At 41.8% G+C, this 17,488-nt stretch overlaps 1 protein-coding gene across 1 annotated transcript; it reads right to left on the bottom strand.

Moving 5' to 3' along the window:
* Positions 1-1,109: 1,109 nt before the first annotated feature.
* LOC139666949 (alpha-crystallin B chain-like) lies at positions 1,110-2,117 on the bottom strand. The gene is made up of 3 exons (XM_071546303.1): positions 1,938-2,117; positions 1,391-1,513; positions 1,110-1,301 (listed from the first exon to the last, which is right to left on the bottom strand). Exons 1-3 carry the CDS (start codon positions 2,115-2,117, stop codon positions 1,110-1,112), a joined length of 495 nt encoding a protein of 164 aa, XP_071402404.1.
* Between the last annotated feature and the right edge of the window lie 15,371 nt (positions 2,118-17,488).

Raw genomic sequence — 17,488 nt, 5'->3', positions numbered from 1 at the left:
GCAGCTCAGAGCCCATACTCCTCAGTGGAAAGGAGCCCATTCTTTCAAGCTCTCCCTCTCCCAGCATTAGTTCGTATCTCGGACCTTTTCCTCCACTTTCCTCCTGCTCATTCACCCTACACCCGCCACCCCCCAACCCTACACCCACCCCACCCACCCAACCCCCCCCCCCCCTTTCCTCTCCACAGAGTACACACCTGGTCCCTAGTCCTTTGGTGTCTGTTTTGTATAATGAACAAACTAAAAGGTTATATGCCTCCAGAGAACTCCCTCCTCCTCCTCACACATACAGAAACCAACACTATCCTTGAAGGATAAACAAGGCAAGGTTGACATCTTACCTCTACCCACTCAGATAATATTACACATATACCATGACATTTAATTTCAATTTTAGTCTGCCACTCTTCACCAGGAAATTGCGTGTGGGGAGAAAGTTTTTCTGCCATCCTAAAATTGGCTTTGTAGCATTCCTCATTAAAACTAACGCGTGCTGCTCGCTATCGCACTAGCATGTCAGTACCCATTGGTTTCAGTGAGGAATGCTAACGATTCCAACTTTGTCGCTTAACTAAAGTGCCAATACAAACATTTTCCCCATACTGTGCAAGTGCCTGATGAAGAAAAGTAAACGACTTAAATTCAAAATATGTAAACATGATTATATGCCTTTAACATGCCATTCACATACACGGTCGTGTGAACATTTTTGGCAGAGAGGTATGGTTTTTAGAGTGGTTCTGCAGGCTTGTGATTGGGACATTAACTCTCAGGGCCTGACAATGTGCTGTTGTAGTGTCATATAAGCCTGCACCTTACCACAGTGCGTCTCTAAAAGCTTTAGTGTGCTTTCAGATAGATCGTGTTACATGAGCTCAACAGGTTAGTCTCCGGTTGTAAAGCACCATTGTCCTGCAGAGATATCAGAACAATAGTGAGTTAGGGGTTAAACATCGGTTTATCAGAAGGCACCCTGACCTACAGACTTCTAGGCTGACAAGTCGGCCTGTACATCTACTGAACTGCCAACACATATGGGACAGGCTAAATATAGAGACTGGTAGCACTTTGGGTTAGTAGTGAAACAGGGTCAGGGTTCAGGTTCTGCTCTACTTTTTCTGTTTTGTCGTTCCATCTTCATAGGCGATAGGAATACTGCGCTCTGGGCTGGAGGATGACCGAGGCACGGCGACTGTCAGCACACCGTCACACGACAGACTGGAAGTGACTTCAGCACCTGACACGCCCGCAGGAAGCTTGTACTTCCTCAGAAATTCCCTCGACACAAACCCGTGGTCGTCCTGAAAACAGAATAAATCAGCACATCAATATACTGTCACCATTTCAATTCAATATGAGTGTTGTTTGTGGTCTCTGCAGCCCCTCTGACCTGTCTGTCATCATGCTTGGCATGTATTGTGATGAAATCCTCACTGATGGTGACAGACACCTCCTCTGGGGAGAAATGCTTCACATCCAGATAAATGACGTATCGGTCCTTTTCCACATGCATCTGTACAGACAGCAGAGTGGTTAGGCACAGCACTGAGGAAAACTGAGCTGCAGGCCTTCAGCCAGCAGTCTGCTGGCCACAAAAAAAGCGCAATAGCTTATTACTGTCATCTCAGCGCAAGAATCACACTTCTCAGTAAAATAAACATAGACCTTTGGCATCAGTGGCAGAGGACATTCTTTAATGGCTCTCTTGACCCAGTAATACAAAATCATAACTACAAAGATTACGCATCTCACAAATCATACATCATCTTTATGCTTTTCAAGCAAAGTCTAACCTTTAAAAGAAAAAAATGTTGCAACATTCTGTGAGCTACATTTGTTGTTATTGTTTTTGTATGATTATTACAATTAGTAGCAATATTTACAATAACACTTTTTCAATTAACATTCAGCTTGTGTTGTGGTGAATTTGGTTTTACCTCAGAGTGTCCGTTGTCAGGCCAGTTGAACCAGCGCATGTAGGAGGGGCGCATCCAGGGGAAGGACCAAGAGAAGGGCCAGATAAGTGGCCAATCAGTGAGAGATTCGGCTGAGGGCATGTCAGAAAGCCGAGGGGTGAAAGTGCGGCGGTACCAGGGATACTGGATGGGAATATCCATGATGAGACTCCAGGAGAGGTGGAGGGACGCTGGGTAGGAGAGAGGTTGGATCCTGGGTCTGATGAGCTGGTGAGGAAGACTGGCGGTCTGAACGGCGCTCTGCTCCAGTGGGCTTCGGGCTGAGGTGCTGCTGCTCTGCCCCTGCAGGCCCATTTATAGCCCGTCCTGACCCCACCCGTCTGGACTGCCTCAGTTCACTTTCTGTGCACCCCCCCTCTACACAACCCCCCAGCACACAGTCACACACTGACCCTGCCAACAGGCTGATCTTTCTCGAACAATGATGTCAACTGTTTATCCCTCCATCGCTGTCTTTCTTTCTGTCTCTAACTGGGACTGGTTGTCTCTCTCTCCCTCTCTCTCTCTATTTATCTCTCCATCTCTCCCTCGCTCATTCTCTTGGCCACGAGGTGACACTGGCTAGGAATATTGCTGATGCCCCTCTGCTCATTCCCCAGGAAATGCCCCCGTCTGGATCTGTGATGCGACTGTGTGTGTTTGTGTGTGTGACTGTGTGTGTTTGTTTGAGCCGTAGCTGCCAGAGCATTAGCCCACTAGGCTCTGAGTGCCAGAAGCTTTAATTTGGTGTGTGGGGTGGATGTGCGGTCGAATGGGAATTGATGAGTTTGAATGGGACAGTATTAGGTGGCACTGTAAACGTGTGTATCTTTTCGCTATGAGCTCATTTGAAAAATATGAAGTCCTCTCCAACTGCTGTAGTGTTTGTGTCTGTGCCAACCAACTCTATTTTTTCAGTCTCTTTATAACCCTCCCAGTCACATTGTCACCAGCTTAGGAGCAGTGCAAATATTAGATTGGTTTTATCTTTTAACACTGAGAGACTATCCATGCTTTTAAAATATCCTGCATCCACTGTTGTAATGCCTTTTCCTCCTTTCTCAATCAACAAGCCTTGGCATGGCTCCAGACCAACACTTAATACACATTATGACATTTTATTACTCAATATTAGTTTCTCTGCACTTAGTAATGACATTTTATTACCCCAATGTTAGTTTCTCTAGACTTAGTATCTCTTGCTTCTAAAATTGGTTATAAAAAAAAATGCTGATTAATCTTAAGACTTACACTACGTTTAAGTCTGGCTCCTAGCAACATTTCAAATCTTTTAACCCCATATGAGTCTACAGGAAAGAGTGAAAGTGAAATCTAAAGACAATTCTCTGCAGGGATCAACAACATTTCACATTACTATTCAGAACCCCACAGCATGGATGTATCACAAGACGCTTTTTTACAAATGGCCAACGTGCTTTTCTGAGGTGCTCTTTAAAGGATTGTTGTTTATGTTGGCTATGTTCAAGCAAACCTGTGAAATTGTATGGTTTGTATCATGGGATAGTGCCTTCATTATAACCCCACTCTAACAAAAAGGGTTGAAAACAAGGAGCATTAAATATAGGCCTATACCTGGGGCAAAACTGAACAGATTGGGGGAAAAGTGTATAAGCGACACAGAATAGGTTTCTAAATCATGGCATACTTTAGTAGCTAATGGCTATAAATGGTAAGTGTAACTGTTTTGGGAGTTGGCTCTTCCAAACTCATTTAGCAGGAAAAACAAGTCTTTCAGCTTACTTATTTACTTAAGTTTCCAAATACATACTGTAGATAGTTAAGGGGGTGGACTTTTGGCGACCTGTGAACATTTGTTTCTATAGTCATTAACAGTGACAACCTATTTTGGGGAAGGGACTTATGGCATAAAAAGCTACTTCCAATGTGCAGTTGACAAGGTTGTGTTGCATTTCATCTGTTTTTTCTTTCTTTCTGTATATTATATACAGAAAGAGTACTTTCTATAAAATTCCACGTTTACAAAACTCCTCCAAACATAATTTCTGAATGTTTACTGAGGTGAACATACCGAGAAGAATAATGTAGCTTGAAGACAGACACTGGATTTGACTTAGAGTGGATTTGCCTGTAGTTGCCGCAGCAGCGTCGTTGCCATGGTGACATGCCTGCCCAGTGGCTCTGAACAGTTTGTTGCTGGATATTGTTGTCAGCATTGGCTTAACGTAGTTAGTGAAAAATATGGGAACAGAAATGGACTTGCCTGCTTCATATTACGGGGAGCTTGATAGAAGAAACCCAGTTATTTCGGTTTTTGAACGAGAGATTAACTCGTTTTTAACACTAATGAAACGAGTCACTTCTTCCACCAACCAGGATAACAGCTCTTATGCTAAAGGGTAAGATAATTGAGACCAGGCCAAGGAAATTAGCTAGCTAACAGTTAATGCTTTCGGCACTGGGAAGCTAACGCTAGCAGCCCAGTTCAAGATAACAATTTAACTAACTAACGTTAGTTACTGTAGCAAAGACACTTGTGTCAACACCCGCTTGGTTGACATTAAGTCCTTTCAAAGGTAACGTTAACGTTACGCTAAGTTAGCTAACTTAGTTCGTTTATTATCATCATACACTTGTGAAAGGTCAGGGGGCACACTACCTTAACATTAAATATAAAAGCCACAGATAAAACCATATCTAGTTACCTGGGTTTAGGTTAGGTTTTTTTTTTACCATTACAAACCATTTATTCACAAATGCAAATTAGGATGGAATCAGGATCCTATCCACAGGATTTTAGTTAGACCTTTTTGAACCAAGTTAAATTAACGTTAATTTTTGAAATACACAGATCCAACACTCTAACTCACACTAACTTCAGTGTCCACCAGCCTGCTGTCACTAAAACTTTATCCGAGGAAAAAGTCTCAGTAAGCTAAATCTTAAACAAAATGAATTTGTGTCTGTTTACAATTTTTGGGTATAGTTGAGGTTATGGACACAGGGAATCAGCTTTAGTGAAGTGTCCTTTAGCCAATTCATTTGCAATTAATCTGCCTGTTTTTAATTTCTTTTTAATTTTGAAGGGTTAAAATCCTGGTTGAGATATGGACCAAGTACAAGCATCGACTGCCATCGAAGTTATACCAGGAACACATGCTGAAAATTGCAGATTATCTCTTTGGAATGAAGGTAATCAGCAATAGGCCTAGTTGCTAGCTCTTAATATTTTGTTTCCAAGGTGTCATTAGTTGCTTATCAAACTTCATTTCAGCATAAACAGCATTTTATGCTGTTATATTAAACTCCTGTTATTATCATCATCATTATTTCACCAACTAATGATTACATCTTAATCAGAATTGTTTGCTGTGCATAATATTCTCACTATGTTAACTATGTTGTCAAATCAACTCCCTGCCAAATAACTCAGTGATAATTCAGCTGATCAATTTCACCAGTCTTTGAGATGGAAAGAGAAATATAATTGGTTGTTGGCACTATACTTTGCTTGGTTTATTCTACATAAATATAGTCCTGTCCCCATTTGTTGTCTGCCAAATCTTTTCTCGCCACTCCTCACCTCCCTGCTCTCCTCTAAATTAATTAGTGAAAAAACCCTATCTTAGAGTGCTGGTCCCAGTGTGAGCCCATTTTGTTCATTACTCCTGCAAAAGCTGAGTCAACAGTTGGTCTTGGTTTCCTTCCCATCTTCCACACACCACACATTCACTATTATTGCCATAATATGTTCTGCCTTTCTTCTCTCTCCTTCTTCCTCTGTAGTTGTACCACCTGGCTTTGTGGCAGGGCTACAGTCTCCACCTGCAGCAGTTCAGCTCAGTGAATATAACTGACATCACAGATGTGGATCACTTCATGGGTTGCTTCTTCCCTGAAGGGTTTGACACAAACCGAGACACACTGAACATGAAGGTACACTGTGCTGTGTGTTTGTGTATGTCTCTGTGGTGTGTTTATGTGCAGACACCATGGAAAGCTTTTTTGCTAATATCAGTTTCACTATATAGATTTCAATAGAATTGCAAAGCACAGCACGCCGAAGGATTATTGTTTTTATGTATCAATTAATGCCTGATATTTTTATGTGAAAAATTGTGGGGAAAGTTCATGATTCTTTTGAGATCTTTTGAGAGTCTCTCTGAAATGTTGGCTTGTCTCAACTCTCCAACTGCATGCCTACTTTAAGTGACTCTTTATTTCTGTCTATCTAAAATTCTCTGTGAACAGAAAGACTCAATGGAGAGTAATATGACTGAGCACACTTATTACAAAAGCTCTAATATTTCCAATTGAAAATAATACATGTTCAAGATCTGATAGAAGGAAGTTGTAGCTAATGAAAAGCAGACGCTAGCCAAAGACACCGCAATGCTTTGCATAATGCTACACGAATTTCTTTATTTCTGCCTTACTGGGCTGACCAGGCCAGTGAACCCTGATACAGTATGTGTGTGTGTGTGTGTGTGTGCGCACACGTGTGTGCGTATGTGTGTGTAGATCCGTGCACTGCAGGGCTGCTCCCTGTGTGTATTTGAGCAGGAGAAGAGGCACAGCGTCCTCAGCCAGGACGGACTCTGCAGGCTGCTGCGTGTGCTGAACTTCATCAGGATCATGATGCAGGCCTTTCAGCAACATGAGCACCTCTGCTGGCAACTGTATAATGGTATACCAACTAACACCATATACCTTTATTGCCTACTATTATTTTTTAGGACAGAGCAATATTAAGTGGATGAAACAGTAGAAAAGGCAAAGGGGGAATGACAGGAGGGGCCCATGAGGGAGGGTGTATGAGGTTCCAGAGGCAGGGGTCCTATCCACTAGATTAACTCAGAACAAAGGCAGGGTGATTTCATACAGTGCTTTCATGGAAAGTAATAGGATAACCTGTTTTACAGTGGTGCACAAGCAGTTCCCAGAAATATGTTGGCACTTGAATCCTCTCCAAGAGCCATAGTTAATAAAATCTCTCTATCTCTCTCTCTCTCTCTCTCTCTCTCTCTCTCTCTCTCTCTCTCTGTCTCTTTCCAGGTTCGTTGCACATCTACAATATCTGCCGCTACCTCATGACCCTGAATTGTAGTGCACAGGTGCTGACACTCATAGAACAAAACTTCTTTGGCATTCTGACAAAAACCATAAAATTACTGTAATAAAAAAAGTGTAGTACCTGTTGTCATAATTGGTATAGGCTATTCATCCTTCAACCAACATTTTTTAAAAGGATTAATTTTATGGCATTTCTGATGGATTTGAACAATAGGGAGATATGGGAAAGAGCGACTGAATGGCATGTGACATGATTTGAGACCCGGACAGGAACTCATAAAGTATTAAACAAGAATCTTGATAATATTATGTAGCTGTTATCTGCATGTTTCTTTACTAATAATGAGTGTCAAATAGCATTTTTGATTGTGGCCGCCATGATATATTTTAGTAATAAAGGGACAGTATGTCTTCTCATTGTATAACAATAATATTTAGTTCATTTCGTATTAATAATATTTATTCAGTTGTTCAAACATGGCTCTGTGAGTCTACACATAAGTCAGTATTCATTCATTTTAATTAGAGCAGTGTCCTTGCTGTGCATTAGAGTATTACAATAGGCTATTTGTCCTCTGGTTTCTTGTGGTCAGAGACTTGATGTTCACAAATATTAATGACACTTTCCTAAGCCACATCAATAATATTTGACTCCTGAAATTGAGTGGTATTTCCCTTTTACCTGGCTAAAATGAAGTGGTATAACCAGCTTTCAGGTTGATAATGTAGATGAAAACTCTCTATGTCACTCTGTCTGTTTATGTTGCTGTCCAGGCACTGGAATACCTGCTGTGGGCTAGCATCAGTTTAGAGCTGTCCGTCCCTCTGATGACTGTTAAGTATCTGCCCTGGATGGTCACGCTCTACTGTGCTGTCTGCCAGTGCTACTATGACAACCAGGCTGCGGTACAGGCAGAGGTGAAACACTTGGCCATTCACACACCTAGAAACACACGCTTGCAAGTAATGTTCAAAATAAATGTAACTGTTTCTATAGACACAAGTTATTGACAAATGACTATAGACAGGCTTTAGGTAACTGATATAAGAAGTTATTAATACTGACCAATTGTCGCCTGTTTGTTGTTGATCAGTTTTACAGCAGGACTGTTAACTCACCACAGATGTTCAGCATTGTGAAAACCCCTTTTTCCTATCTCTGTGTGTGTGTGTGTTTGTTTGTGTGTCTTTCAATGTGTTCAGGTATTTGCCAGGAGAGCGCTGGGAAAAATCAATGAGCTAGCTAAGCTTGAGGAGCAGAGTGGAGTTTCTGCCACCAAAGAGACTCAGAAAGCTTACAAAGAAGCCTCCATCAAGGCAGGGGATTCTTCTCATCAACTATAATACTGTTACTGTGATAAAATATTAGAAAATAATCTTTCATATCTCTGAACGGTAGTTTGTTTCAAGGTGAGCAGATAGAAACATCAAAGGGATGCATGGAGGTCTATGCCAAAGTTAACAGTTTGTTGCCCTTCCTTGACTGTGTTGCTCTGCTCTTCTACTGTTTCTAAAATGAAAATTGATGATTGTAATTTGGGTGTTTTTTTGTTTTTTTTAGCTGGCTACCATGGTGTTCAAGCGGGCAGTATATGAGCCCAGGAGGAGACCCAAAAGCCTGTTCAGAACCAAAACCAAGAACAACCTGAAGGACATACCTAATGTAATAGAATTAGATCAACTATAATATTGTAGATACAGTACTGATACTCACACTGTAGCGTGAGGCACCTCGAAGGACATACACGATCTAGCAAACCTACCTATGCTTTTACATGTTAAAATCTGTTCACTCTTGTAATAATGATTAGTTAATATTGGGATGGGCAGCGATGCCTTTGTTTATTGGTCAGTTTCATTAATGTTTACCCTTGCCCTCTAAAGTTTTGAGTGACCATGACAAGAAATCTCAGATGTTTCTAGTCAAAGTAACTGCATTATGCCTGCCTGTGTGTAGGTGCCGTGGCCTCGTACCACAACAGAGCGCGTGTTAATGGAGCTGTTTGACAGCAGTGCGGCACAGTTCTTGGGCATCCTGGAAGCTTTGTGGGACAGTAGCAGACGCCCACTGCAGACCGGAGTGCCAGATGAGCCAGAGCTGCAGGAGGTGGTGCTGGAACTGCTTTCTGCTGGCATCAGTATACTATCTGGTTAGTAAAACAAACAAACACAACTTCACCTCCCTACCACACACATTAACATACACTACTATGCAGTTTACCGGAATCATACAGGATTGCAGCAATTTGATCAGGTATTGAAGGTAAAGAATGTGTTTAAGTTTTGAATTGAGTAGCTGAAAGTGCTTGAATTTGAAAGTTGTATGATCAGTGTTTCCTGTAGGATTTTTTGTAGCAGTGGGGCGTTGGACATTTTTGGTCTGGTCTCAGACCCATTTTCAGATCCAGTTGAACTTCTAAAATGGCTTGTAAAATTGTAAAAATGGCTTCTCTTACTCTGATACATGGATTCATTCTAACGGTGCTATACTTAATTATGCACTGATGTCAATAAGACTAGACATAACTTTTGTGGTATTTTCAAGTACTCTTATCAACTTCCCATTGGCCTGCTGGCAAAGCTGGCAAGCTGACAGACCAGGCATAGCCTTAGCACAATTGCTGTAGACACTTGCTAAATTGTGAAAATGAAATTATTTGTAGTTCTCTTGAACACATGCAGTTATGGGGCCTCTTTTTGAGTCTCTGTGAGTTTTGTGCCCATACTTTCCTGTGTGTTCAGGAGTGGGAAGTGCTGGTGAGCGAGTGCCTGTCCGCCTGTCCATGAGTCTCAGCGCACTGACACCAGAGTCCACTCTAATGGAGCTAGCCATCACAGGTTAGTCACAGTTCTCGTTCTCTTTTTTTTACACTACAAATGGCATGTTCTACAGTGCATTATAACACATAGCAAAGTGTGTTATTTTCCATGGTGTGGAAGTAGTGTGCGTTAATGTGATTTGTTGTGTATTGCTGTGTGTCACTAGGAGAAAACAAAGTATCATTCATGTCTGCGGTGAGGTTCATCAAGCTGTTGTTTCACTACGAGCAGTCAGATGTCTTTACTGCACTGTCCAGAGCGATGCTGCAGCTGTTGCCTGTCAGTAACACACAAGCATTTCTAATTATCATCATTTTATGAAAGGTCCTATATTTGCTTATACCATTTCTCACCTGTGTATCCTAATGTTACCAATTTGAATTAGAAGTGTGCTGTCTCTCTGTATTTCTATATGAATGTGCTTGTGTGTGGGTGCTGTCTCTTTGCATCTTTCTGCTTGTGTTTCTGAGTATCTGTGTGTGTCTGTGTGTGTCAGGGTGTGGAGGGCCAGTCGTTCAGGAAGGCAGAGCTGGAGCTTGCTTTGCTTGAGAGTTTCAGCAGTCTCCAGTCTTCTCAGAGAATCCGCCTTAAAGAGGACACCATGATCAATGGTAGGACTAGAAAAAATGTGCCACACATGGATGTTTTTATTTAATGGATTAATAGAAGCTGGACTTTGGGGTCAAGCCATTTCTTCCTGTTGCCCACTTCTTCTCCCGGAAATACCTTCTTGCTTCTTTCTCCTGATTCTAAACCTCTACATCCATAGATTTTACTGCAAATGTTACTGCCTGCATTCACACACAAATACTGTACATGAGCAACATTCAAACATTTTATTCTTGTTTTTATATTTTTATGTTTGAGTAAGCGATAAGAAAGTGCTAATTGCCTGTGTTTGAGAAAAAATGAAAAATGTCAAGTTTTAAGTCTCAAAAAATGGACTTTTAAAATGAGCTCTTAAGTGTGCCTTGGTTGCACATCAAGTATCCAAAAGACAGTCTGTCTTTAGGGCATTTAAATTCATGGATAATTTGGATTAGAATATTTCTTTCAGTTATTTGTGGATCACACTGTTGTTGTCTTGTTTCCAATAGAGAGACACAAGTCTGGAGCCTTAATGAGTGATGAGTTCATTGGCCTGGTGGACACCCTTCACAAGTCTGTTTGTGGCTCTGCTCCGGTCAGTCCATGTGTGTGTGTGGCCATTTTTCATCTACTGTTGTGAGGACATAAATTGCCATTCTATTATGTAAGAAGGATTAAAAAAAGAAGAAAAGTCACAGGCTTCCTGGTTCAGTGGGGTAATGCTGTTTCCCAGGAGAAAAAGGGTGATTTTTATTTTTAATTTTTAGGGCTTGGGGTTCCAATTAAAATTAAGTTTATGCTAGAGTTTAGGGGTCAGGTTAAATTTAGGGAGGGACTTTTAAAACCTTTTTTAAGAAACGGCCCCCACACGGATTGAAGAATTTAGATTTTGTGTGTGTGTGTGTGTGTGTGTGTGCAAACTGTTTGTTGGTATCTTTTATGGTTTTTTATGTATGTATGCAAATGACCATATGCCTATTTGTGTGTGTGTGTGTGTGTGTAGCAGGTGCAGCCAGATAGGGACCTGATTCTGGATGTTGTGCTGTTTGTATGGTGTAAGATAAAAGCGGTGTTTCAGAAGGCTCAGCTCCGACACCGGGACTCAAAACACCTGGGGAAACTAGACCATTACCACAAGGTATGGATTTAAGAAGATATGATTATTGCTGTTGGTTATTTAAACAGAATTGAATGGTATTTTTGGAGTTTGGGACAGAAAATGAAATTGTACAATTGATTTGGGACAGAACAACATACATGCATGAATTTGTTAATTTTTTCGTGCTGGTTTATACATTACAGGACAGAAATGAAATTTGGACTGTGTAGTTATCTTACAGCTAACGTTAAGCCTTAATACTGTTGTTTTTTTCAGATTCTGATTATCACCCCCTGATGAGTTTTAGGGTATCATTTCCAGATACAATACCAGATCCAAACCTTTGCTTAACCTGGCGATATGTCTATGATACTTTTATCTCTGGCCTTTTTTGAACTACCAGCATGTTATTTTGTACATATATGTAATCAAAGCTCTTACCATTAGATGTTACAGATGTTAAGTGTTTAGTCTCCCCATGTAAGGGTAGTTTTAAATATTGGCGCAAATTGATCTTTCATGGGGAACAATATGTTTACTAGGGATGGGACAATATGCTTATCTCACAATACGATTTGATACGCGATATGGGGTTCAAGATTTGATACAACTATGATAAAATGTAATAAATGACTGTGCAGAACTATGTGTGTTTCTGAGCCACAAATCTTTCTAGCAATTGCACTGTCTTGCTAGAATGTAAACAACAATTTAAAAAATATCATTACAAAGTGAAAGTAACATAATTTACTTGTGAAATTGTGATGGGCAAGCCAACTCATTTGTGATTACTACAGCAGAATAAAAAGTAGTTAATATCGCGATTCATTTTTCTGCCCCACGATACGTATTGTCATATTTTTCTGTTGCGATATATTGAATTTTGATATATCGTCCCATCCCTAATGTTTAGTGTAGGCTTGCTTACTTGTTTGCGTTTATGTGTTTGTGGGGTTATTTGCGTACATGTTTGCAGTGGGTGTGGTGCCTGTCTACCCTGTGTGAGGTGGCCTTTGTCTGTGACCTGGTGACTGTTGACTGCATAGTGATGGCAGAGATGACGCTCAGACTGGCCATGCTGCTAGAGAGCGCTGCTGATAAACATACACACTCCCCTGGTGAGAAATGAGTTTGTCTTGTACTTGAACTCATGTTCTGTCATCAAGTATCATTTTGGTATGTGGTATGTGGAACTCCCCCTCCCACACATAAACACACACGCACGCATACATACACACACTGTGATGAATAACTGTGGCCATGATAATGTGGTTATTCCTGTTTCTTCTGTGTAGCAGCCAGTGAGGCAGATGGTGTGAAGTCCAGGCCTTTCTCTCTTCTTGAGGTAAAAGATAGACTGACAGCCATGTGTTTGTGCGTAGTGTTATGTGATGGTACAGTATAGAAGAGATACTGTACATATGTGTTGAGAAAAGGAATTTCCCCTTGAGTTTTGGTGCATTTTCTTGTGCTACAAAATTATTTCAAATTGCCTTCATCAGGGTCTTTTTGTAAATTTCACATAGCAATTTCTGCATAAGAAAATGCACAACATAAATGTAAGGGATAAATACTTTATATAGTTTCTATATTTGTTTCAACTTTTTTTGCAGTATGTATGGCATTCAACAACGTGTATGTGTGTGTGTGTGTGTATGTGTAGAGTTCGAGTGCAGAGCTGCTTCAAAAGGTGTGTGAGGTGGTAGACAGTGGTCTGGAGGCTCTGACGAGGGGCTGGGCTGCACTGCTGCCCCAGGACGGCTCGGCCATCACCGACTCCGCCTTCCTGCAGGTAGGCAGCCAACCCACCCAACCTTTAGACGTTTACTAAAGCAGTTCCAGCACAGCAAATGAAGTGAGCAGGGGCAAATCAGACCCAAAACTATTCTTTAAGACCACAATCAACTCTGAAGGACAAAAATTTGTCCTCATATCCTCAATGACATTGCAGATTTCCAGATTTTTGATAAAAATGTAATACAATATTTTATTGATTCCTATAGGGAAATTCTCTTTTCACTTGTCCACAGGGAGGTCAGAGTGCAGGGTCAGCTGCAGAACAGATCCCCCTGAAGATGGTAGGGATTGAGATTAGTATATTATTATTGTGAATATAATAACATAAAAATAAAAAATGTGGGGATCATTGAAGGAGAGGTTTGCAACAAAGTAATACTCTCCGAAGTAGCTGACACATGCCTCTTTTCGTCCTCTTTTCTTCTCTTCTTTGATGTTTTTATTCCTTTTATATGTTTTGCCCTTGATTATCTCTTTAGGATTATTCTTTGCTTAAACCTCACAGTGCATGCGCCACCACATTGAGTAGGGATCTCAAAGCTGTATTGAGTGCAGGAAATCAGTAGAACTTGAGAAAAATACAGAATACAGAGTGAACTTTGCCAAAAATGTATATGGAAGGTGTGTCTCACATGACATGATATGTGATGTATGTCTTGTATGTCCTATGTGAATGAGACAATGCAATTTACATGAATTAATTCATCATTAAGATGTTTTTCCAAAATAAAATCAAATTGTGCTCCTAATATTATGTTAGGATTACTTGTGCTCCATGGAAAAAATGTCACTTTGCAACTGCTGACCCTCTGGAAACCTCTCTTCTTCTTGTCTTGATAGAAATTTAAGCCCCTCCCCTTGCCAACCCACTCCCCGCCATTTCCAGCATCATCTGAAGAGGGGAATGGAGAAGATGGAAAAAGAGTGAGTGAGAAGGACGAAGAAGAGCTGGAAACTAAGGCAGAATCGGAGGATAAAAGTCCCACCCTGTCCACACATCTGTCCCTGCTGGCCACAGACCTTCACTTGGAGCTGGTCACCATCCACCACAGGGCCTCGCTGAAGTTACTGCAGCTTAACCCAGGTCAGACACCCTGCCACACTGAAACAACTCCATGACTTTAAAATCCTTTCATTGATTCTTGAGACTTTGCTTTAGCCTGCATGGAGTTCATTATAGAAATTAGCGCACGCTCAGGGCTGTCCATCCAAAATTCCAAAATGCATGATTGCATCCATGATTGTAATCATCCTGATCTTTCTCTCTCAGAGCTGCAGGCTGGGGACAGTAATGGACTGTTGAGAACCACTGCTGCTGACAAGGATGCTACAAAAATTAGGAGAGACAAAACAAGGAAAGGTACTATGCCACTCTCTCTGATAGTCTACAAAGTAATTGCTTTAAGTTATATTGGTTTGATGAAACCTGAACTAGGTTGAGATTACTAATGATAAATAGGCTGGTCTGAAAGTGATGCCAAATCATTAAGTAAAGAACAGTAACTAAATAACCAGCCAAATGCTAACAGTGAGTGTGCCAATTTAGGTTATGTTTCACTTTACCACTGTCTTCCTGAATACAAATAATGGCTCTAATTGGGATGGTTTGTCCTGAGACCCAGTTGGTTGTGTCCAGTTTTGACAGAGTCTGAACTGTTGGATCGTATCAAGAAGAACAAGGTATCCAAAGCTGTCTTCCTGATCCAGAAAGCCTTGCTGGAACACAACAACATGGAGCCGAATAACAGCAAAACCAAGAGGCTACTAGAGGTGCACACAAACATGCACACATTCATGCACACACTTATAAACACACACACATGTAAGTGACTATATCTCAGCCTACCTATGTTATGGTAAATATGGGAAAATTGTAAATGTACAGACTGCAAACATAATGAATAATCCCCTGGTTTGTCTTGCCAGGAGGCCTTGGCCCTGATAGAAAAGGCTGGGGTGGAGGAGAGGAAGCTGTACAACTCCATTTCTCCAAATGAAACTCCTTCAGCTGAAAACAAACACAGAGGGAAGAAGGAGGAAATTGAAAAACCTCCACCTCCCCCCAACCTTCTCTCCCACACTAACCGCTCCTTAACCTTTGCCCCAGCACCTTACCACATGGAAGAACAGGTGAGATTAGCATTTAGCTTTGTTACTAGTTACTAATCTAACTAGCAGTAAATAATCAAACATGGTAATAATAGTTTTCTTTTTCTTCCTCTTGTTTCTTCCCAGATTTGCTGGTACCAGATCTGCGGCAGGGCAGCCGAGGGCATCAACCTGAAGGTCCGCCTTGGAGACTGTAGCCTGTCGGGAACTGGAAATTTGGTATGGTTAGTCTCTTTCACAAGAGATTTCCAGGGCCAGCAGGGAAAATTCCTATAATGTTGTGTAACCTGGCTGTGTGTCCATGGTTTTAGGTCTGAGTTTGTGTGTGTTTCCAGGTGCCAGCAGTACCTGGTCAGTGTGAGCTGAGGGTGGAGGGGCTGGAGCCCAACCAGAAGTATGTGTTTGCTGTCGCAGCCTACAACAGCCAGGGCAAGCTAGTGGGCAACACCATAGGAGAGACAACATGCCCAGTCCTGGCATCTATGCCACTGCCGCTGCTCACCACCTGGGCTCACTTGGCACAGGTACGCACTAGTCCAAACATCTTGTAATGGTGCACATCTGATTCACTTATACATATCAGCACAGCTGCTGACACTTACCAGAAATACTATAATTCAGATAAGGGACAGGGTGCCTAGTAGAGCCTATGGACGCCTAGCAGAGCCTTTGTGTGATACTGTCGCTCCACCACATGTGCACTGGTTGCCTTATTTGCATATAGGGGAAGGTGGGGGGATCTACTTTGTGCTTTATGAGGGTAATACTGGCTGAAACACCTGTTACTCACTACCGATGAACCCACTCTATGAACCAGAACGAAAACAGCCTTATGTTTAATGCTTTGTGCTGTTTGAACTCTTCCCCCAGGTGGCGTTTCAAACAGAGCAGCATGCTGTAGCTAAGAGAGCCTGCAGGGAGTTGTGGAGCCACTACACCTACCCCGACCCCGGGTCCCACAGCACACGGGAGAGCCTTGCTCTCACAGGGTGAGGAGGGACACACATACCAACACGCACAGTTTAATAAAGAAGTGTGCATTTTCTTCCTTTTCTTTACCAGTCTTTGTCTCATCACTATCTCCCCCTCATCCTGTTTTCACCCTCCCTCCCCCCATTCCCCTATCCCGCAGGCTGCGTGTCCAGATCCTGCAGCGCTCATCTCCTCTCCTCCGTCAGTTGTTCCTTACCTCCATTTTCATCGAGACAGAGATCAACATTCAGCAGGGAGTGCTCTACTGCGACTCAGTCAGTGACAATGGACCGCTTATCTGGGGACAGGTAACACTGGGATCTGGATAGAGAATGTGTGTGTGTGTGTGTGTATGTGTGTGCCAAATTTACTAATTATATCCTCAGACCTTGCTGCTACATATACATACTGTATATACTTCTATAGACCCTGTATAGACATTGCTTGCAGCAAAGGCTAGTAGTGAGGGGGTCTCATAAGAACGAGAGTTCTGAGTTCTTAACAGCTGGCAAGATACTGATCATTGTAAAACTATTTTTTAGCAGCTGTGCAATATGTTATAATATTTGTCTCCCTGTTTCTCTCATATTGACGTGAAACATAAGTGATATTTCCTATATTTAGAGAAATAAATGATGTGTTTTGTGTGTACACGTGTTTGCAGGAAGCCAGATTAGCAGAATGTGAGCGAATGCTGGTGGCCATAGACCTGGCTATGTGGTTGAATGACAGTGGTGCCGCCCTGCAAGCTGCAGTAGGCTGTTATGGCCTCTTGGCCCCTCTAATGTTCCATCAGATCACTTGTGACCCTGTGGTGCAGGTATGCCAAAAACTTCATTCATGCCACTCATAACATTCTGCCCTACAAACGCAAACTTCACTTTGTTCCCACATTTGCCAATACAAACAATAAATCATTTGTGTGTGTGCGTGCGTGTGTGTGTGTGGTGTGTGTGTGGTGTTCTGTTGTCCAGGTGCTAACAAAATGCTTGATAACTTTGGAGGAGAATTCAGCTGTTCTCAAACAAAAAACGGACTGGAGATACGTCAGACCTCACTCTTGCACATGATAGCCTGCATCACCTACTACCTGTCC

The sequence above is a fragment of the Centroberyx affinis genome, unplaced genomic scaffold (assembly GCF_046629955.1).
Source record: "Centroberyx affinis isolate AG114_WGS23_722 - 3 ecotype Tasmania unplaced genomic scaffold, CSIRO-AGI_Caff_v1 ptg005197l_1, whole genome shotgun sequence".
NCBI classification, from domain to species: Eukaryota; Metazoa; Chordata; class Actinopteri; order Beryciformes; family Berycidae; genus Centroberyx; species Centroberyx affinis.
The sequence above is the reverse complement of the archived record's forward strand: the minus strand, read 5'-3'. Positions and strand labels throughout refer to the sequence as shown.